Source organism: Myotis yumanensis, unplaced genomic scaffold (assembly GCF_028538775.1).
Source record: "Myotis yumanensis isolate MYYU_CA2020_CCGP unplaced genomic scaffold, mMyoYum1.0.hap1 SCAF_7, whole genome shotgun sequence".
NCBI classification, from domain to species: Eukaryota; Metazoa; Chordata; class Mammalia; order Chiroptera; family Vespertilionidae; genus Myotis; species Myotis yumanensis.
The window spans coordinates 33,919,189-33,941,883 of record NW_027223758.1 but is presented as its reverse complement, the minus strand read 5'-3'; the positions used below and the strand labels follow the sequence as shown (position 1 = coordinate 33,941,883).

At 46.4% G+C, this 22,695-nt stretch overlaps 1 protein-coding gene across 1 annotated transcript; it reads right to left on the bottom strand.

Moving 5' to 3' along the window:
- Positions 1-297: 297 nt before the first annotated feature.
- On the bottom strand, positions 298-22,588 carry POFUT1 (protein O-fucosyltransferase 1). Its single transcript, XM_070420129.1, has 7 exons — positions 22,405-22,588; positions 20,415-20,536; positions 17,021-17,203; positions 15,732-15,844; positions 7,000-7,192; positions 5,327-5,569; positions 298-1,549 (listed from the first exon to the last, which is right to left on the bottom strand). The coding sequence occupies exons 1-7, from the start codon at positions 22,520-22,522 to the stop codon at positions 1,361-1,363; spliced, it is 1,161 nt and encodes a 386-aa protein (XP_070276230.1). The 5' UTR covers positions 22,523-22,588; the 3' UTR covers positions 298-1,360.
- Positions 22,589-22,695: the final 107 nt, after the last annotated feature.

Below are 22,695 nucleotides of genomic sequence, written 5' to 3'. Positions count from 1 at the left end.
AGTGGGGTCGACAGTGGCTCTGGTGAAGCAGTGGAGATGAGTCTGAGGGCCATTCTGGGGGTGATATGGAAAAGTGGTGAACACCCCCACCCCACCCCTGGCCCCATCTACATTCAGTAAGGTCACTTACGTTAATTAGGTACTTACATTAATAAACTTCATTGATTTTTTTAAAATGAGAGAGAATGCTAGGGTAGTCATGACCTTGTATCAAAACTAGGCTGCTCAGAGTGAAACCGGACAATCAATTGGTCTGGGCTGCCTGTCACTACTTGAGCCAATTAAGTAGAGACAGGGTTGAATCACATATGAGCGTTTATTCCAATAATGCTGGCAGTATGAGAGAACAGCAGGTCATCCACAAAAATCTGCTCTCTCTCTCTCCCTCCCCCATAAACCAGCTGCTTATATTGGGGAGAAGGACAAAGATTACATGGGGAAGTAGGCAAAAGGGATAAGAATAGGTATGCAAAATGGGCAGTTTACAGGTAATGTGGGCTGGGGGTTTGCAAAGGCCTGGAGTTTTGCAAAAGTCTGGGGGCTTGTAAAGAGCTGGCACCTCTGGTTTCTGCAACAAAGTTGTTAATCTTTCCATGATAACAGACAGCTCCCAGATGTGGAGGATGGGACGAATTTCCAGGTGAGCTCCCAGGTCCCGTGTGCAACTCCCAGCCAGGTGGGAATGTACTTTCTTTAATCATAACAAAACAATGACGTTAACAGAGCATGATTAATCTATATATATAAAAGCCTAAGTGACCAAATGACAATTTGACCAGTTGCTATGATGTGCACTGACCATCAGGGGGCAGACACTCAGCGCAGGAGCTGTCCCCGGTGGTCAGTGCACTTCCACAGTGGGAGCGCCACTCAGCTGTCTGACGGGTGCCAGACGCCAGGCGCAGCGGGGCTGGGATGAGCGGGAGCTGCTCAGGGGCCCAGCCGGGGCTCAGGCTCCTCCCCGGCTGCCTGCTCCTTCGAGAGGGAGCAGGCCAGGTTGAGGGATTCATGCACTGGGCCTCTAGTATTTCTTATAATTATAGTTGGTCCCCAATATTCTATTTCTGCCCCTAATAAGAGCAGAGTAGACCAAAAGACAGTGGTTGGACTGTTTGGCTGGTGTGAGAAACTCCCAGAAGCACAGGAGCAGGGAAGATGGTCTGGCTCCTAGGAACTTGGAAGTCCTGTACCCTGGGAGATGGACCATCTTCTGCCCCAGGAAGTCCCTGGTACTTTTCTCTGTCCTTGGCAGCTGCTTCTCTTTCTGGCCTGCTCCTTTGGGGATCAATCCTGGGAGCAGCTCTGGGTGCCAAGCCTGGCTGGAGGGACCAGCTAGGCTGGTGACGTGCTCCAGCCTAGATCAGAACTCGTCCCGCAACTGTGGGGGCCAGTCCATGCCAAAGAAAGAGGATGTCCTCCCCATGAGGTCTCGTTCCCGTTTCACGAACGCAGAGAAAGAGGAGACACAGTTGCCTATAAAGTGGTCAGCTTGGCCAAGGATGTACAGGTCGATCTGGGCCACCTCAGGCTGCAGGCTCACCACCTTCACCTGTAGAAGGAAGGGCAGGGCATTTTAGCCAGGGTGAAGGCCAAGGTGGCCAGCTCAGCCAAGGCCTGCAGGCACATTCCCAGTGTTCTTCCCCTGTGCTGAGTTACAGACACAACAGGAGGTGCAGAGAGGATTAAGAGGTAGGGCCGGCATCTAAGAGAAGTGTTGCCCAGGAGCTGCCCTGGCCTATCCCCACATGGAATACTAGCCCCAGCACTCTTTTCCCACTGCCAGCCTTAGCTCCAAACACACCACTCATTCACACTCACCTCCGTTTGCTAGTTTCCTCTGCCCATTGAAATCCCTACCATACTCTCAAGTCTCAGCTCAAGTTCTACCTTTCTCATGAAGCCCTAGACTGACAGGCTTGGCTTCCCTCACCAAACTGTGATCTGACCAAAGAGTGCTCCACCCATCCACTTCTGTTGCCCAATGCCTCTGAGCCTAAAATCTTATCCAATTTATTCCCAAGATATTCCCCAAAGGTAAACCCTTCTCTTGATGGAATACCACTTCCTGGCCAGCCACCACCCTCCCTTACCTCTTCACTGGTCTCCTCACTGCCTTTCCTCCTGGCCTGCTCACCACAGTGCAGCCAGAGGAAATCTTTTTAGATACCTCTAACCCCATCATCTCCACCTCAAATGGTGCCCTATTGTTCTTCAGGTAAAGGTGGCAAATCTTTTTTAAAAAAATGTTTTTATTGATTTCAGAGAGGAAGGGAGAGGGAGAGATAGAAACATCAATGATGGGAGAATCATTGATTGGCTGCCTCCTGCACACCCCACATGGGGATCGAGCCTGTAACACGGGCATGTGCCCTCACTGGGAATCAAACCATGACCTTCTAGTTCATAGGTTGGCGCTCAACCACTGAGCCATGTCGGCCAGGCAAGATGGCAAATCTTGATTGTGGCCAATAAAGCCTTGTTTAGGTTCCGTTTCCACTTCCTCTCATACCTCCAGCCACTACGATCCAGGCGCCCACCTTCCTCAGGACCCTTACATATGCTCTTCCTCCCATTTGGGGTGCTTCTCTTTGCTTGGTTAACTCCTACTTAACCTTCACTCTGCAGCTCAAGTCTTGCCTCCCTGGGGAAGTCCTCCCTCACCCCCCAAGTCTAGGCAAGGGTCCTCTGTTCTGCCCTCTGACAGAACCATGTTCGTTTACTTTGGAGTGCATGTCTGTTTGCCCTTTTTACTCCTTAGTGATTCTCTGACTAATGTCAGTCTCCTGCACCTGATGGGGGCTGGGCTGTGTCAGTTTGCTTGTCACTGCTGGCTGGAGCCCTCCTCAAGAAGCATCTGTTGACTGGGCAAGTGAATGAATGAGACTCCCTCCCCTACCCATGGCATTATTATAGTTCTCTGCAAAGTTTCTTTTCTTGAGTCAAGACTGTGAGCCCTGGAGGGTCGAATCACCTCTTATTTATCAGTATCTCCAGCTCAGCACTGGCCAAGCTTAACGGAGAAGCAAAACTTAGTCCAGAAGAAAGGGGGGCTCTGAGCCCATGGAGAAGGGGGCTGAGGAGTAGGGAAGGGCAATAACAATGGTGCAGAAACAGGAAATAGAAAATGGCAAGAGGCTCACGGCATAACAAGTACATTAACTAAAAACTCACAAAAAACTCCCTGGGACTCTCCGCATGCTTCAACTTAGTACTGAGATGGCAGTGTGGGCAGAGCTGGGCGGAAAGTGCTTTGCTGTCACACAGAGATTTCTGATGTAACAAAAATCATCATCTTGCTATTTGGATTTTAGCAAAGAAATAATATGAGTTTAATCATGGCCCAAAAACCCCTGAACAATTCCATTCACACCCTGAAACTTATCCCCTCTGTGTCACACCCATAATTAGCTCTGGCACCTCTTGGGTAAATTCTATCCCTTCCTGGGACTTTGGTTTCCTCAGCAATAAAGCACAGGGGTTGGGTTAGAGGTGCTCGGAGGTCTCCCAGCTCTGATATTCTTCTATAAAGTGGGTGGTGGGAGACCAGAATGCACTGACTCAGCACTTTTGTTGTTGTTGTTAATCCTCACCTGAGGATATTTTTCCCATTGATTTTTAGAGACAGTGGGTGAGGGAAAGAAAGAGAGAAACATGGATGTGAGAGAAATACATGGGCTCATTGTCTCTTGCATGCACCCCGACCAGGGCCCAGGCTGGGGAGGAGCCTGCAAACAAGGTACGTGTCCTTAACCGGAATCGAACCCAAGACGCTTTGGTCCACAGGCCGACACTCTATCCACTGAGCCAAACCAGCCATGGCTGACTCAGCACTTCTATGTCTGCGTAAAAGCCTGTGTCTGGGGTAAAAGAGAGAAAGGGAGCGAAGGCACTCATTGCTATAAAGTGAGGGCAGCTTAGGGGTTTGGCTCAATGGATAGAGCATTGGCCCGGGTTCGATTCTGGTCAAGGGTATATGCCTGGGTTTTGGACTCGATCCCCAGTAGGGGGCATGCAGAGGCAGCCAATCAATGATTCTCTCTCATCATTGATGTTTCTATCTCTCTCTCCTTCTCCCTTCCTCTCTGAAATCAATTTAAAAAAAAACATATATATATATATATATATATATATATATATATATATAAAACAGCAAGTGAGGGGACTCATTGCCTTTTAAAATCTGCTCAAGCATTTAGGGCTTTCGTTCATTTAGCGTAGTCTTATTGAATGCTTACTATTAATTCAGTCATTTTATTGATACAAGCTCTTCATGCATACAGTACCAAGCACATACATTCTACTGCTTATTCATATACTGAATATCTACTATTCACAGCCTTTTAAGCACTAATTAAGCACAAAAGACCCTTGTCTTTACGTATCAACCCCCAACTTCTACCAATGACAGCTAACTTTACTGAGCACTTATTGGTACCAGACAGCTTTAATTTCTTATATCTGATCTTTGCTGATGAGATAGGTACCACCCTTAGTCCCCATTTATAGACAAGGAAACAGAAGCACAGAAAGGCAGTGCCTTGTGTAAGGCTGCACGGTGAGGAGAACCCAAGTTCTTTGGCTCCAGAGTCCATGCTCTTTATTTTTTTAAAAGATTTTCAGAGAAACAGACAGAAACATCAATGTGAGAGCAAAACATCATTCAGCTGCCTCCTGCATGCCCCCAACCAAGGATTGAGCCCACTACCCGGGCATGTGCCCTGACTGGCAATCGATCCAGCAACCTTTTGGTGCATGAGACGACAGCCAACCAATTGAACCACACCGGCCAAGGCAAGGCCATGCTCTTGGTTCCTCTGCTACACTGGACCTCTACTGGGGCCCATTCTTTACATCCTCATTCAGCAAACCTTTACCAACTGTCTACTATGTGTTAGGCACTGTCCTAGACACTGGTGATGGCAAGGTGGGGTCTCAGCCCTGGAGGAGGTCAAAGCACCTGGCTAGACACCAAGGAATAGGACAGTCTTGGATCCTGCCTTCAAGGAGCCACAATCCCTGGGAAGAAATAACGCATGGTCCTACACTAGACTCACAGTGTAGAAAGCATCTCAGAGAAGATTTAATAAAGTTCTGTGACAACTCCCAGTCAGGACACATTACCTGCAGGAGTGAAGGGAAAACTGGAGAGAATCTTAGAGGTGTATGAGCGGGGGTTTGAAAAAAGGGTAGGAATTGGAGGGGGCCTGGATGTCCAAGCAAAAGTCTGGTGGCAGGAGGACACAAAGGATGTAGGGGGAGCAGTGGGAACACCCGGGCGCTTTCCCAGATTCCCTTCCTGCTGCACTCCCACAGGGCCCACGCATACCTTCCCTTTGAGGAGCTGCTGGATCTCTGGCACATAACTCTCAGAATCCGTGGCGATGTAGACAGACCGGGCCCTTTGAGCCCACACCCAGACCTCCACGGCCCGCTTGATTTCCTTCAGGTCTGGGAGGCACATAGTCATGGTGAGAGGGGTCGCTGAGTTGCGGCTGTAGCCCACACACTGCGGAGAGGCCATGAAATGGGAGTCCGCAGTCCCATCCTTCAGCATGGCACAGGCATTCTTCTACGGGTGGGGTAGGGGGGACAGAGTTAGAAACAGCAACTGGCCTGGAACCCCAGAAGCCAAAGGTGGTAAGTAGAAAAAGGCAGGCTCAACTATGTGTTTTTTTTTAAGCATCGAGGGAAGAGGGAAATGCATCAAAACAGTAACAGTTGTTTCTGGGGAGTGGGATATTGGCTTTTTATAAAGTTGGTTTTTCTTTGTGGTTTTTTTTTTTTACTGGTTTTACTGCATTATCTGGGACTTCCAGTCGAATTCTGAACCAGGGTGGTGATAATGGGCAGCCTTATCTGATTTCTGACTTCAGTGGGAACAGTTCTGATAGCTCCCATGAAGTACGTGTTTGCTGTGGGTTTCAGAGAGATAGCCTTTATCAAGTTAAGGTGGGTCCCTTCTATTCCTGCTTGGTTAAGAGTTTTTTTAAATCATAAATGAGTGTTGACTTTTCTCAAATGCTTTCTTGGCCTCTGTTGAGACGATTATATGATTTTTCTTCATTGGGTGTTAATATAGTTAATATATAATTGCATTCCTAGGATAAATTTTACTTGTATGGATTTTACTTGCTGATCTCTTACTTAGGATCTGTGCATCTATGTTCATGAGTGAGAATGGGCTATATACTTTTCTGAGTTGACCTTATCTGAGTTTGGTATTAGTGCTACGCTAGCTTTATAAAAAATGGCATCTTCTATCTTTTTATGTTCTAAGAAAGCACAAATGAGAACTATCTGTTTTTGAAGGTTTGACTGAAACTACTCATAACGTATTCTGGGTTTGGCTTTTTTTTGTGGAAGCGGGGCAGGAAGGGAGTCTAGTGGGTAAATGTGTGATTACCTTCTCAATTGACTCTGAATGAATTTTGATCCTATTTCTATATTTTTCAAGTCTTTAATAATGAGTATTTCTAACACATATACATATATTTATCTGCTTACATAAACTAAGGAGACTATATTATTCCTGTTATTTTCACACAGAGGATAATCTCATGAGGCTTCTGCACATTTAAGCAGCCTCCAAATTCAGAGGATGACATCTTCATTTCTTGGGAGCCCCACCCAATCTCCAGAACTTGTTTTTAACAAGTAGACTATTGACTAAACACTGAGCTGGGACAGAGGACTACTGGAGTATGAGTCTGAGCTCTCTGGCTTGCTGCCTGACCCAGAGTCTAGCTTGATACTTCAGTTTATCCATCTGCAAAACCAGGATAAAAATGGCAACTTAGAACAAAAGCTGGCAAGCAAGCTCTTTGGAGCCACATGTTTGACGTGTCTATGGCAGGATCATGAGATACAGTGGGAACTCTCACGTGGGGACTCTACGGTCTTGGCTGGGACTCGGTGCAATGGGTTCAGTGTTCAATCCCCAAGTCATGGGCCCTGCTCAGGGACATGTCCAACCCATCCAGGAGAGAAAGGGAAAGTTACCCAGTCGGAGCCAATGCGTAGGTGAATAGCGACATAGGGCTGGATGAGGTGGGTGTGGATCAGGGCCTCTCCTGTCTTCACCATCTCGTCTGACCATACCATGTACTTCTGCAGTGGCCTATGCTCTTCCCGGACGGGGAACTGGGCTGGGGCCCCTGGCAGGGCCAGCACTGGATGTTCCTCTGGAGAAAATCTAAGACCCAAGACACAATGAGGGGAAGTCAGACAGAATGCACAGAGAGCCTGGCTATCACCCCCACGGGAAAAAGGATGGTGTTACACCATGTCCTAGAGACTCTGTTCAGAGGCACTTTTAACGTGCAAGAAGCATGAGAGGTTGTGAAACCCCAACGGGCTGATAAGAAACTGTGGCGGCGGCGGCAACAGGCACAAAATGCAATACTGTCCCGCCGCCTGGAATTTACAACCTTCTTTGCTTGTTTAACAATTAAAAATTTCCAGTAGAGCATTCCAATCTTTTGTATATCATGCTGGCTTCCAATCTGCGCTGTGGTAATTCACTCCAGGGTGTGGTGTCTGGACGGAGCCTTGCCCTTTTACCCACATGGCGGGATTGGGCTGTGCAGCTGCTTCCAGAGGGCAATGCACAGGCCACACTCACAGGGAATATGTACTGTGAATAAGCTCATTCACTCAACGCTTCACACATATTTACTGATTGCCTACTATGTGCTGGAGCCCAGGGGAGAACAAGACAGGCATGGTCCTTGCCCTCATGGAAAGCATCAGAGTTCTACAGATGTCCATCATCAGGCCTCCCTCAAAGGCTCTTCTCCCCCTGTACACGATGCACCTTGTAATTACTTCAACCTATCTTTTCTGGACTCACGCTTCTGAAGGTAATGCCTCCATGTGCTCAGAGCAGTATCTGGAACACATAAGATTTGCTGACTGAATGGATGAGGAGCAAACCCGTGTTCCCCTCGTAACTAAGCCCAGACGTATCCCAGCAAATGAACTCTGCTGTCCCATAAACTTTCAAATGCCAGATGTCTGCAGACTTCCTCCTTCCACCTGTCACGCCTTCCCTCACTAGCCAAAACCCTGTTCTTAAAATTATGACACAGGCACAGCACTCTGGAAAATGGTTTGGCAGTTTCTCATAAAACTAGACATGCAACTACCATACAACCCAGAAATGAAAACCTATGTTCACACAGGAACCAGCAGATGAATGTTCAGAGCAGCTTTATTCATAAAAGCCCAAAACTGGAAACTCAGATGTCGTTCAGTAACTGAACGCTTAAACACACTGTGGTGCATCCAACCAATGGAACACTATAGCTATAAAAAGGAACAAACTATTGTTTCAGGCAACTGGGATGAATCTCAAGGGAATTATGCTGTGTGAAAAAAGCCAATCCCAAAAGATTACATACTGTATGACTCCATTTATATAACATTTTAAAAATGACAAAAATAGGGAAAAGAACAGAAATAAAACTAGATTAGTGGTTGCCGGGGGCTATGGTGTGTGTGCATATGTTTATGAATATTTAGGGAGGTAGGTAGGTATTGTTATAAACTGGCCACACAATGATCTTATGTAGAACTGTTTGATATCTTGATTGTGGTGGTAGATACATGAGCCTACCCACATGATAAAATTGAATAGAACTAAATATACACACGCGGGCGTACACACACACACACACACACACACACACAGAAGTGAGTACAAAATGAGAAATCTGAGTAAGATGGGTGGATTGTGTCAATGTCCTATAATACTGTACTATATATAGTTCTGCCAAAAGTTACCTTTGGAGGGAACTGGACAAAGGGTACATGGGATCCTTCTATATTATTTCTTATAACTACATATGAATCTACAATTACCTCAATAAAAATTCACTTAAAAATTACAAAATATTCTAAAAAAAACCCACAAAATATTTCAAACAATACAGGAAAATACAGAAAATAATCCATATACGTAGAACCCAAATTAGCAGGTATTAATACTTTGCTTCAGATTAAAAATATACACACACCTAAATAAAAGCTCTATTTTATCACCTCTTTCCCTTCTTATTCTTCCAAGAAGACAATGTGGTTTTATGTGTGATTACATTTTTACTAATGATATAAAAAGGTATAATGATATAAAAAGGTATTACATTGTGTGCTTTTTATGAAGGGAATGGTAAAAGCATGAGCTGTTGAACCTGACGGCCTTGTTCTAGAATGCTGACTATGTCACTTGTTAACTTGAGCAGGTGACTTAACCAAGTTAGAGCTGATAATAGAGCTGATAATGGTGCTACCTCACAGGGCTGTTCAGAAGATTAAATGGATTAATACAAGCACTTAGAATAGTGCCTGGCATATAGAAAGTTGCAAGAAAATTCTGACTATCATCATCATCATCATATCACCACATTGCAGGTAACCTATTTCAGCTTTTTCAAACTTCAACATTATGTTTTAGAGATTTGGCCATATTGATCATGTAGATCATGTGATCCTGTGAGCTTCTCTTGACGTTTTCTATTTTGCACAAATAAACTGCGAGGTACCATCCAGTCCCCTCCTGCTGGACAGGGAGGTTGCTCCATCTGTCACTCATACAACAGCACTGCAATGAACATGCCACTTCCTTCATGTCCAACCCAAACACCTCAAATGCCAAACTTCCAAGACTTGTCGCCACTCACAAGCTTCAGCTCCTCAGGAGGGCTCCCTGTTCCCTCTTCTCCTTTGATGCCTTCTACACACTGATGTGCTCAACAACTACGTTACCTGCTCTACCATCAGCCCATGAGGGCAGGGGCACAGCAGTCTTATTCACCATGATTCCCACACACTCTTGTCCAGGGCCAGTGCTGAGGAAGTAACACACAAGTGTTCATCGACAGCCTGGCTGCTATATAACACTTGTCTTGTCAAATAAGTATTGAATATCTCATGTAATTTATTATGCATATCACTTTCACACCATCATAAAGTAAGAAAATCCTAAGTCAAACCACTGTAATGGGAGACCATACATACATGTGAATCCTTTATTAAGCCTTATTATCTGACAATATTCCAACTGCTTTGTGTATGTTAACTCATTTGATTCTCATATGAGCCCTGTGAGGTAAGTAGTATTGTTCTTCTTATTTTACAGACGAGAAAATTGAGGCACAGAAAGGTTAAATAGCATGCCCATGGTCACACAGCTGGAATTTAAATGCAGGCAGTCTGCTCCAGAAACTATACTCTTAACTACTACAACTCACTCCCACCCTGGTCAACAAGCACCTCAAAAGCTGAGTCTGGCCCAGTCCAAGAGGTCGCTGGTTCCATTCCTAATCAGGGCATATGCCTGGATTGTGGGCTCGATCCCCAGTAGGGAACATGCAGGAGGCAGTCGATCGATGTTTCTCCCTCAGCAATGTTTCTATCTTTCTCCCTTCTTCCTTTCCCTTCCTCTCTCTCTAAAAATCATTTAAAAATATGAAAATTAAAAAAAGCTGAGTTTTTGGCATATTCTTTTTGTTGTTGTTGTTAATCCTAACCCGAGGATATTTTTTCCATTGACTTTTAGAGAGTGAAAGAGAGGGGGAAAGGCAGAGAGAAACATCAATGTGAGAGAGACACATTGATTGGTTGCCTCCCACACATGCCCCAACCTGGGCCAGGGATCAAACCTGAGACCCTTCAATACAAGGCCTGATGCTCTAACCATTGAGAAAACTGGCTAGGGCTATGGCATATTCTTTTGATTCCCAGCCCCTAGCACAGGCCTCAACACACAGTAGGTACAATAACTATTTTCAGAATGAATGAATGAATGAATGAGAAGGATTCAGGGATCTCACCAGAAAGACCAGATCACGTTGTTAGAAGTGAATAAGAACTGAGCACCTACTCTGGGCCAGGCTCTCAGCTAATCTCCTTTCAGATGCCATCTCAAAGGATTTCAAAAGGAAAGCAAAAGTTTGTGACCTCCCAGAGAGCTGAAACATGAGGATAAAATCAGGATCTGCACCCTCCCTGCCCTCTTGGAAAGACCCTGCTGCTGATCCTTGGTGAATTCCATCCCCTCAACAGCTCCCAGCTGTCCCAGTGGGATGTCACCTCTGACCTGACAGGCAGCAAGAGACCAAGACTGATGTGCTCATTTGCTCCCAGTGAGGGAGGAGAGCGTTGCTTGGAAAGAGCTTCACCAGCTCCATCTGCCCACTGACCGTTCACCCAAGTCAGGCCCTTAGCTTGGCCACTGTCCGGCTAAAGGAGGTTTGCTTTCCTGCTGGCTGGGTGCAGTGAACCTCTGCGGTTCTTCACTACCATGCCTACTCTACTGAGAGCCCCAAAAAGCTGGGGTTTCTCTATGCACAGCATCCACTCATGTGCCCCGTGGGCATCTGTGTGTGTGTACCAGTGGATGTTCACCATGCTGAGTGCAGAGGATGCAGGGATACGAACAAGGCAGAGCCTTGCTCTCAATGTCCCTGCTATGAAGAATGCCCTTTTCTTCCAGCTATTAGTATGGCTGGCTCCTTCCCATTTTTCAGGTCTCAGCCCTGACAATTATATGTCACCTGTTTATCTTCTCTCAGGGAGGCTGTGGCTGGAGAGAATGATGAGCTACCTGCTCAAATACCTGTTATCGTCATGCCACAAGAATGGTCCAGCATGATGGAACATAGCCTTCCAACAACAAACAGCAAATGTGAAAAATGTCTGTGGAATTAAATCTACACCAGGGTATTCAGATTCAGAACCAGCAGAGCTCAGAAAGCACATAGTGGGGAAGAAATACCTCTTACCCACTTCTTCCAGAACCCAACTTCAACCAGTAACCCTCTTGTATATTACCCAAGTTTGGACCCAGCTGTGCCTGGACACATGGCAGCCCAAAACAAAGACGCTTCACAGTACTCCTGTAGCTAGGTATGGCCATGTGACTAACTACTGGCCAGTGAGTTGCAAGCAAGTTGTACTCAAGGTGAAGATGGGGCCTTCTTCTGCTCCTTTTGTCCTTCCAGCTACTAGGGCAAGGATGTGATGGCTGAAGCTTTGTTAGTCATCTTAGCCCAAGAGGTGACACTAAGGATAAAAGCCAGTGCTGGGATGGCCGAGTAGAGAAATGGAGCCTAATTCCTGATGACACAATGGAGCTGCCATCCAGCCAGGGCTGCATACCCCAGCACTCAAAAAAAAAATGTTTCTATTGATTTTAGAGAAAGAGGGAGAGAAACACTGATGAAAGAGAAACATTGATCAGCTGCCTCCCACATGCTTCCCACTGGGGGATTGGGCCTACAACCCTGGCACGGTCCCCGCCAGGAATCAAACTGGCAACCTCCTGGTGCCATGGGATGACACGCAACCAATGGAGCCACACCTGCCAAGACTATCCCAGTACTTTTTACCGAAGAAAGTAATAAACTTTGCCCTGGCTGGAAAGCTCAGTTGGTTAGAGCGTCGTCCTGATATGCAAAGGTTGTGGGTTCAATCCTGGGCCAGGGCATATAAAAGAGTCAACCAATGAATGCATAAGTAAGTGGAACAACAAATGGATGTTTTCTCTCTCTCAAATCAGTAAATTAAAAAAACGAGAAAATGAACTATCTTTTAAACTTGCTGTTATTTTGGATTTTGTTACATGTAGCCTGAAAGACCTAGACCTGTGGCCATCCAAACTTGTGGGTGATATACAAGAGGGTTACTGGTTGAAGGAGGTCAGGGGAAGAACTGAGCCCCTCCAACTAGGCCCCCATTGCCGCTCCCATGGCACTAGGCACTTCTGAAGAACTCCAAGGAATAGTTTGAAAAACCACTGACCTTGCTCACCCCTTCATTTTACAGATGGAGGACTGCAGCCAGAGAAGGGAAACAATCTGCTGAGTCACACAGTGAGCCAGGGAACCCATATCCTTACCCCCAGAGGACAATTTTCTACAGCGAGCAAGTGTCCACTATTTTATTTTATTTAAAAAATTTTTAATTGATATTTTTAGAGACAGGAAGGGAGGAAAGGAAGGATGGAGGAGGGTGGGGTTGGAACGACATCAATGTGAGAAACATCATTTGGCTGCCTTCTGTAGGCTCTCTGACTGGGGAATCAAACCAGCAATTCAGGTATGTGCCCTTGATCGGGAATCGAACTGGCAACCTTTTGGTGCTTGGGATGACACTTAACTAACAGCCATTCTGGCCAGGCTTCCACCTTTTGGTGGAATTGACCCTTGGAACATTCACTCCTGGGTTGCACCCTCGCAGAACCCAGCTACCATGCCATGCTCTCAGAGTCCAAGACACATGGAGAGGTCAAGTGTATCAACGCCAGCTGACTGCCCCAGCCTTTGGGAGATGGTTAGGTTTTGGATGAGCTCATGAGGGTGGAGTCCTCATGATGGAATCTGTGCTCTTATAAGAGACAGAGAGCTTGCTCTCTCTCCAACATGTTTGGAGACAGCAAGAAGGCAGTGCCTGCAAGCCACGAAGTCCTCACCAGAACTCAACCATATTGGCACCCTGATCTTAGACTTCCCAGCCTCCAGAACTATGAGAAATAAATGTCTGCTGGTTAAGCCCCCCAGTTTGTGGTATTCTGTTAGAGCAACCCGAGCTGATGAAGACAAGGTCTCAGCCCTGCCAATCACACATCCCGTTTGTCCTTCATAGCACCATGTCTTTTGGAACGATCTTATGTAAAAGTATTCACTGTCTCCCCCATTAGACTCACCTCCATCAGGGCAAGGGCCTTAACTGCCTTATTCTTGCCTGAATGCCCAGCATCCCTACCAGTGCTTGACACTCAGGAGGTGCTTCTTAAATGTGTGGGAGGAAGGCATAAAGAAAGGCAGCTGCCCAGGTGGCCCTAACTCTCTCAAATTGCCTCCAGGGACCTCATCTTCTCTCTTAGACTTCTTTTCCTAAAAATCTGGCTTCCTCAAGCCCTCACACAATTCCTACGACTCAGTGAACTACAACAAGACTGTGGGGCAATAAAAAGGTGTTTCAGCAACATTCCTCGACTGATGCATCCATGCAGCACTGTCCCTTCTTTTCCAACCAGGACTGTGTGCTTTTTCTGGCTTTCTGGAATCTGCTGCTGGAGCTGCTTTTAGAGCTGGTGTCATATTTTCTTTCTTCCTGGCATTTTGTGATAAGGGGCACATCTCTATGCATTCAGGGCAGGTCTGCCTTCTGGTAATAGCTCCAAGTTCTTCAGAGCTGAATGGGGAGAACCAAGGAGGTGATTAAATGGGACTGCACTACCTGGGATTAACAATGAGGGGGGTTAGAATTTGCCATAACTGAGCAGCTCAGGAACTAGCTCTGAAGGTAAGTTCCAAATAGGAATTGGCAGCTGTTAAAGGCATAGCTGTTTTCCCCACGGTGATTAAGTATGGGGGGGGCTCTGGAGTCAGGCTGCCTGCATTCAAATCCCAGACTGTCACTTCAGGCTGTGTGACCGTGGGCAAGTGACTTGACTCCTCTCTTCTTCAATTTCCTTACCTGCAAAGCACACATGACAATAACACCTGTCCCAAGAGGCTTGTGGAAGGATTCAGTGAATTATTACCTTCGAAGACTTAGAACAGTATCTGGCATATAGTGGGCACCAAATAAATATCAGTTCTTATCACCTATTAAAGGCTTACATACAGACTGTATGTCCCCTCAACAGCTGCATTACCTTGGGCAAGTTATTTAACCTCCGTGGGCCCAGTTTTCTCACCTGTCAAATGAAAATTGACCATAATACTACTTCATGAAATTTCTCAAAGGCTTAAATAAGATAAAACTTGTGAATAATAATTGTAATAGCTAACACTGGTTGGCCCTCTACAAGGTGCCATACACTCTATACACTAGGAGGCAAATACCATCGTGCTCCTTCCATTAAATCAAGGAGGAAATGCAGGCGAGACAGCTACAGTGATTTGCTCAATCACTTGAGAAGGAGGCAGGGCTGGGTCGGAGCTCAGGCCCATCTTATCCTGAGACTATGCTTGTTTCTCTACGTCAGTCTACCCTTAGCTCACTAAATGCCAAGAGCTGTGACCACGCATGAATTCATAAGCTTCTTTTAGCTCCTCACCCAAGTCTGACTTCTAAGCCCATGCTTTCTTGCCACACCATAGCATCAAGGGCAAGTACACTATGTTAGTTATTATAACTAGACAGTAGCTAGGTGAAGGCTGAGGCTGGGTCTTCCTCCTTTTTATATGTCACCTCTGGCCCTTGAGTACTATGTCTCATACATGACAGACGCTCTAAAAAATACCTCACGGCCTGTGCCTATGCCCTGCTAACCTATTTTTTTAAAATAGGACCTACTGGAGGGCAACTAATAAAGCACATCCAATTATTATCAGGATGACATCACTCCTCAGTCTGCACCTAAAGTTGTTCTTCTTTAGAAGCTGCTTCCAATTTTCACCTTGTTAAGAAGAAGGTAACAGGGGAATGATTCTCACGCCTAGAGGAGGAAATCAAGACTCATGTGACTGCACAATATTCTTTTTATGACATTCTTTATCGGCTGATAAACTCTTGCCCAACCTCGTGGCAGGTCAACGTTCCACGGTGTCAGGCATTGAGATGGGAACAGATCACACAGGATCCCAAGTTCAGCAGACAGAACAGCTGCACCTTTGGTCTCATATATCAGGGTGTGGTAGAGGGGGAGAGGGCCAGGAAGGTGCTGAATGCCCAGGGGCTCCATACCTCTCCCCAAACCCAGCAATGCCGCCCCCTCCAAGTACCTCTGGATCCACTGGTCTTTGTAGGAGGCGCTGTAGGAAATGCCCGAGAAAAGCTCCGACTTGTTGAAGCTCACATGAAAATGATCCCAAAATGGGCCAAAGGGGTTTCCTTCCTGTAGAAAGAGAGTGGTCAAAGGCTTACTGAGGGGGAAGGAAAGCCAACTGGGGATGGGGCCAAGGAATTGTGGCTGGGGAACTCTGGGCGATTTTACTCAAGCTGAAACCCCCCCCACAGGATGGCCCATAGGAATGTCGGTTTGTAATTCCTGGGCTGGGGCCCGCGGAGGGCAGTTCCACCTTCAGCCTGGTTTCCAGCAGGAGAGGTTCACCAGTGTCTGAAGGAGTCTTTCCCGCTCACATGCCACATCCGTTGACCCTGCAGCATTGATGTGGGTCTGGGGAGGAAGTGGACCATGGATATGGGACCATGAATTAGAGCTTCAAGAGACTTTTAAGATCAGCTAATCCAATGCTGCTACTTTCAATATGGAAACTGGGGCCCAGACAGGATAAGACCCTTGCCCAAACTCATACAGCAAGTGAGGGCAGTGTTAGGACTATAATCCATCTCCTTTCTCACATTTCAAGGCTCCGCCAACCACCCTCCCCAGACTTTAGGTTAAGCACTGAAAGGCATATTGAGGATTGTTTTATTCCCAAGGGGCCAGAAGTTTACAATTTTTACTGATAACATATAACAGCGTCTCATTGACCTGCTGAAGACAGGAAAGTATACAACTTAGGAGAGTAGGAAACGGAGTCAAATTACCTAGGGTTTGAATCGTGGCTCCACCACTTGTTTACTATGTGACCTTGGTCAAAATATTGACTCTCTCTGTAGCACTCAGTGTCGTCTCTATAAAATGGGGATGTTAATAGTACTTTCCTCATGGAGCACTTTGAAGATTAAGTGGGTTAATATGTGTAAAGCTCTTAGCATGGCACAGCATATAGTAAGTGCTATGTGAGCATTAGTTGTTACCACTGATGTGGCACTTTACAGTTTACAAGCACTCTTGCACCCTGGCTCTCCTGATACTGTATGAGTGAGACAGAGGAAGGACTGTCATCTTTGTTTTACAGGTAGAAATAAAGGCTCAGAGCTCAGAGGAAGCAAAGTCCGCTGCCCAAAGTGACACCACTGACATATGCCAGAAATGACTTAAATTTCCATCTTTCTATTTTATGCCCTTCTGGTGCCTTCCCCAACATAGAGCCATCACGCAGCGTCTCATGGGCCAAGAGAACATCGATCAGGCAGAAAGGGATCCCAGGTCCCCAGGACTCACCTTCATCGGGCATGTCTTCTTATCAGGGCTTCTCTGGGCCGCCACTTCAAAGCAGTATGCTACCCGCTTCTCAGGGGGCCAATGGGTGGGGGCCAGCTTCTCCATGAACTCCTCCAGGCTGATGACCCGATGGTAAGCCTTGAGGGGCGCCAGCTTGAAGTACTTCTCGAAGGACACATGGATCTATAGAAAAAGGGGGAAACAGAAGGGCAGGATAAAGATATCTGTAAAGAACAAAGAGTAATTTCCCTTGGGTTAGAAAATGCCTACTGATCTCTAAGAAAAAAGAGAAATGATGCGAGAGAAAACATGGGCAGAGGACAGGAGTGAACAACTCACAGCAAAGAAAACCCAAATAGCCAATACACTCAAAAGATGCGCAACTAGTAATTAGGAAAAAGCAAATTACAATGATAAGTAAGGCATTACTTCTCACCCATGAGATTAGGAAAAATGTAAAAGCTTAACTCTAATTATTGGAAGAGATGTGAGGGAAGGGGCATTTTCCGCACTTGGCCGGAGTAGAAGTGTACATTTTGGAACAACCACTTTGGAATGTAATCTTGAAGCATCTAATAGAGTTTAAATTGCTCCTTCCACCACCTCGAGGTATTTGCCCTAAAGAAATTCTTGCACTTTGCACCCCTAGGAGATGGTTACAAGGACTCTCAAATATAAGAAAGAACTTGGAAGAGTAACACCAAAGACACTAAATCCAAGATAGTGGTTGCCTTAGGGGTGAAGGGAGGGATTGGGATTAGCCTCAGGAGCCAAGAGAGATTGTATCTTTCAACAACTGTATCTGTAGCAAAGATGAGAAACTGTTAATGATCACTTCTAGTGGTGGATACACAGATGGTGATATTAATCTCTGTTTCTTTCTAGATTAGAAAGAATTTCTTAAAACACCAGGAATAAAATTTAGACTTTATCCTATAGGTCAGGGTTCCCAAGCATGTTCCACTAGTTTAGGTGGATAAAAGATTCTGCAATAAGAAGACACCAGAGTTAAAAATGCTTGGGAAATACTGTGTTAAGCTGGTTTCCTTCCTATAGGACTTCTCAGGGCCTTTAATATGCTAGTGTGCATTCTGAATCCCCAATTTTGGGGAGATGGGAAATTGATAATAAAATTTCCCAAAGTGATTTAACCACTGCACACTTCTTGTATGAGACATTGGCATTCCAAAGAAGAGGTTTTGGGAACCCTAACTATTAGCAACAAGGTCTTGCTGGAGGATTTTAAGCAGAAATAATGAGATTTACCTTTTTGAAAGATCACTCTGGTGGCAGAGGAGAGAACATATCTATGGTAAGATTAGAGGGGGGAGTTAAGAAGCTACTACAATGGTCCTTTTGTTTGTTCAAGTATTCATTCAACATATATTTCTGAGCATCACACATAAGTCCAAGTGAAGATGTAGAGGCATGGAAATTCTAGAAGATGTAAAAGGAAGTGAAGTAGAGAGCCAAGGGAGGCATTTAGGATAACTTGTAGATTCCTGGCTTGGTATCCAGATGAATGAAGGTGACATACATTAAGGCTTGGAATATAGGAGGTAACACAAGTTTAAGGGGAAAGATGCCAAGTTCTGGCTTTGAAAATTTGAGCTATTGGTGGAACATTCAAGTAGACTCAAAGGCCTAGGAGTTAGAAACAGAGGCCGATGGTCAGAGGAGAGTCTGGGCCACAGATAAACTTGGGAGGTACGTGGAGAATAGTGAAAGCCAAAAGAGTCAACAGAAATTTATAGCAAAGCAAATAATAGTAATAATAGCAACTAATATTTATTGACTGCTGACTTAGCAGCAGGTGCTGTACTCATTACATTTCATGGACTTGCCAATCTGATTCTAAGAGGAAGAATACAACCACCTCCAGGTCACTTAAGAAGAAACCCAGGTGAACTCATCCGAGGTCACATAGTCCATAAGAAAACAGAAAGAGAAGACTCACCAATATTTAAACAGTGGGCAGAGGTAGAGCAGCCCCCGATACAGTGCAAAGAGAAAAATGCTGAGAGGTCAGGATTGAAGCAGGAACAGGCTGTGTCTTGCACGCCAGGGGAGTAAGGAAGTTCAGGAAGGAGAGAGGCTCACAAGGCCAGGTGCCACCAGGAGGCCAGTTGAGATGAAGACGGGATTTGGCAATTCTGGGGTCCTGGGACCTCTGTGAGAACGGTCCCAGTAGGTAAGGGGAGCCAAACGGGGGCGGGGTAAGTAACCTGTAGAAAGCAAGAAGTAAAGACTCCGAAAGACTCGGCTGAGAAGGCAAGGTGAGAAAAAGAGGGGGATGAATGGGCAATGTCTAAATTATACCAGTGGGTGCAAAAAAAGTCAGAACGTCAATGACTCCTGGTTACTGAGGACTTCTTGTGTTCTAAGCACTTTATATTGTTGAGTTCAGTTGATTCTAAGAGAGAGACATACAACATTCAAGGCACGCACAATCGCTAACTCAAATAGGAGGTAGCAACCATTATTACCAGCCTATTTGAAAGATGAGGAAGCCAAGACACAAAGAGATCAAGTACCCTGCCCAGTCTACACAGCCAGTAAGTGGCCACGCCAGGTTATGATCTCAGGTACTCTGGCTTTTAACCTTTGTTTAAAAACCTTTCTAACTACAGGCCTGCAAAGGAAAAAATAAATCCTATGCAAAGAAAAGATTATAAAAATGAAATAAAATGTTTTATACATACTAAATATTATTTTTAAAGTTTATTGAAAACTTGTAAGTCAATTCACTAAATATTAATTCAGTTACTACTGCCAGGCCCTTGGGGATACAGTGTGAACAAAGACAGACACAGGACAAGTGGAAGACACAAAGAATAAGCAAGGACTTAGAGGATTCTGAGCATCCCTAAGCTCAGGGATCCCCTGATGGGATGAAAGGTGGTGCTGGGAGTCTGGGTTTGTGGCTTTGGACACGTTATTTAACTAACCTGTGCTTCAGTTTATCTTTCAAAACTGATAACAGCATCCATCATCTTTGACTAATGGGATGCACAAAGGGTGGGATCAACAAAGTCTGGAAATGAATGGGGCTTTAGGTTCAGGTCACAGGCTCTAGAATCAAACATGTGAGAATTCCAGCTCTACTATTCACTTGTGTCACCTCGGGCAATTCGCCTAATGTAAGTCAGTTTCCTCATAGGGATGTGATGAAGGAGAAAAGAGCTAATCTTCATGCAGTGCTCAGAACAGTACCTGGCAGACAGCAGGTGCAGGATAAATATTAGTTATTTTATTCCAGGGAAGACAGCTCTGGGTGGCGGAAGGGCAAACACAGAGGGGTGAGAGGTGAAGCCCAGAGGACTTGGGGATCGAGCAGAGGTGAACGGGATTGGGAAAGGGTGGACAAGGGCCAAGGTCAGCGGGAGGTACTCACATTGGTAAATGGAGGCTTGTGATGTTGGTACTCAATCCAAGGGGGTACAGCCAGGGTGCGGTTCAATAGCTTTGCAAATGCCAGGGAGCCCAAGAAGTGATCAGCCTGGTTCCCGAAGCGCCCTGGATGGTATATTGTGAGAGGTGAGGCCTGGGGCAGAGGGCATGGGGAATGTAGGGCTCACAAAGGATGCAGAGCCAGGGTTGGGGAAGGCCAGGGGAGCTGGGAGTGTGGGATCAAGTCTAGATTCCTAACAATCAAGGCCCTGTCCCTTCTGCCTCAGCCATTCCAAGTTCCCTTCTGTTTCCCAAACATGCTCTACACTCTACTCTACACATCCTCAACCCAAGCCTCTGTTTTTTGCTGTTCCCTCCAAGAGTGCCTTTCCACCTCTATCTCTACTCACCTACGAAAGAAGGGGCAACTCCAGTGCTTCATTCACTGGGATCCTTTCATCTGCCCCCTGCCATTACTCAACCCCCTCCTCTGCTTCCCATCTTGGATTTGAGTTACCAATTCTTCACTTATCCTAGAACAGCGGTTCTCAACCTGTGGGTCGAGACCCCTTTGGGGGTCGAATGACCCTTTCACAGGGGTTGCCTAAGACCATCGGAAAACACATATATAATTACATATTGTTTTTGTGATAAATCACTATGCTTTAATTGTGTTCAATTTGTAACAATGAAAATACATCCTGCATATCAGATATTTACATTACGATTTATAACAGTAGCAAAATTAGTTATGAAATAGCAACAAAAATAATTTTATGGTTGGGGGTCACCACACATGAGGAACTGTATTAAAGGGTCGCGGCATTAGGAAGGTTGAGAACCACTGTCCTAGAAGGTCCTTTCCCACTTTCTGACCTTTATAGTGGCTGTTTCCTCAGCCTGTGAATGCCTCAGGGCAAGGACCCTCTCTGATTTTTTTTGTTATCCCTAGCATGGCATCCATTCATTCATCCCACAAATATCGAGAAGCTACAATGTGCCAGGCTAGCTGCTAGCTGCTAGAATACAGGAGTGAGCAGGAAGGGCAAGGTCTCTGCCCGTAAGGTACTCACAGTCCAGGTAGGGAGACATGAGATGTGTAAATAAATATACAGGGATAAACTTTTATAATTTCAAGAAGGAATGGAAAAAAACTTGGTGATGAACAGTAAGGAGGAGATTATTTCGGCTGAGGTCAGTGAAGTCCTTTCTGGTGTCATTTAAACTGTGATCTGAGGATGGGAAGGGGTTGGCCTGGCAGAAGTGAAGAGGAGGGTGTTCCAGGTGTAGGGAACAGCACAGGCTGCAAGACCTGCCTGTGTGTGAGGAATAGAGATGGGTGAGTGTGCAGTTGGAGGACCTGGGAAAGGAGAGGGTGTGATGAAGATGGGCAGAGGTCCAAATGATCATGGTGAGGGGTCTGGAGGATTAGGAAGGATGACTTTTACCGTGATGGTCCACCACCCCACTTAAATTGCATCCCTCAGCTGGCCATGAGATTCTTCCTTACCTTTCTCTACATTATTTTCCCTAAGTAATATGTAATTACTTATTTTTTAAAAATGTTTCTCTTTTATTGACTGTCTTTCCCAACTAAAATGGAAGCTCTACAAGGCCATGGGGTTGTCTGTCTTATCACTGCCATATCCCTAGAGCAGAGCACAGGGCTGGGCACAGAGAAAGCGCCCGGTAAATATTTGTCGAATGAATGAAAGAATCGCCCAGAGTCCTTGTGGATGAAGCCAGTGGCATCAGGTCCTGGCCCACGAACTCCGTTCACTGGACTCCAGGCGAGCTTAGACCTTGCGCAAGACATGCAACCTCTCCTGGCCTCAGTGTTCTCATCTGCTGCCAAATAGGGGGTTGGACCCAGAGGCCCCTCCGTGCCCCCGGCTGGGCGCTCTCCCGGACCTGTCCGGGGAGAGGCTTGGAGGCGTGGCTTCGCCTCTCGGGCCTCAGTTTCCCCCGTGAGCAGACGGCTCGGGCGGCCTTACCCATGCATGGGCAGTAGAGCAGGTAGCCGGCCGGGTCCCAGGAGCCCGCGAGCAGCCCCGGGAGCGGCAGGAGCAGCAGCAGGAGAGACGCACGCAGCGGCAGGAGCCGCCACGCCATCGCCGCGGCGCCCAGGTCGGCTCCCGAGCCCCAGCGCGCCAGGCGCGGAGGCGGAGAGGGCGGGCGGGGCGGGAGCGTCCGCCCCGCTCCCGGCGGGCCCCGCGCGCCGCCCGCGCGCCGCCGCGGCCGCTCTAGCCGGCGGGCGGGCGGGACCATAGAGAGCCCGCGGCACC

What these genes read in the sequence shown, in the direction of transcription:
- POFUT1 (XM_070420129.1), bottom strand. Translation starts at nt 22,522, where the DNA reads ATGGCGTGGCGGCTCCTGCCGCTGCGTGCGTCTCTCCTGCTGCTGCTC. An exon ending in ACAAGCCTCCATTTACCAAT is followed by an intron (nt 17,204 to 20,414) that starts GTGAGTACCTCC and finishes CTTTTTCTATAG; the next exon opens with ATCCATGTGTCCTTCGAGAA. An exon ending in TACGCATTGGCTCCGACTGG is followed by an intron (nt 5,570 to 6,999) that starts GTAACTTTCCCT and finishes CCCCACCCGTAG; the next exon opens with AAGAATGCCTGTGCCATGCT.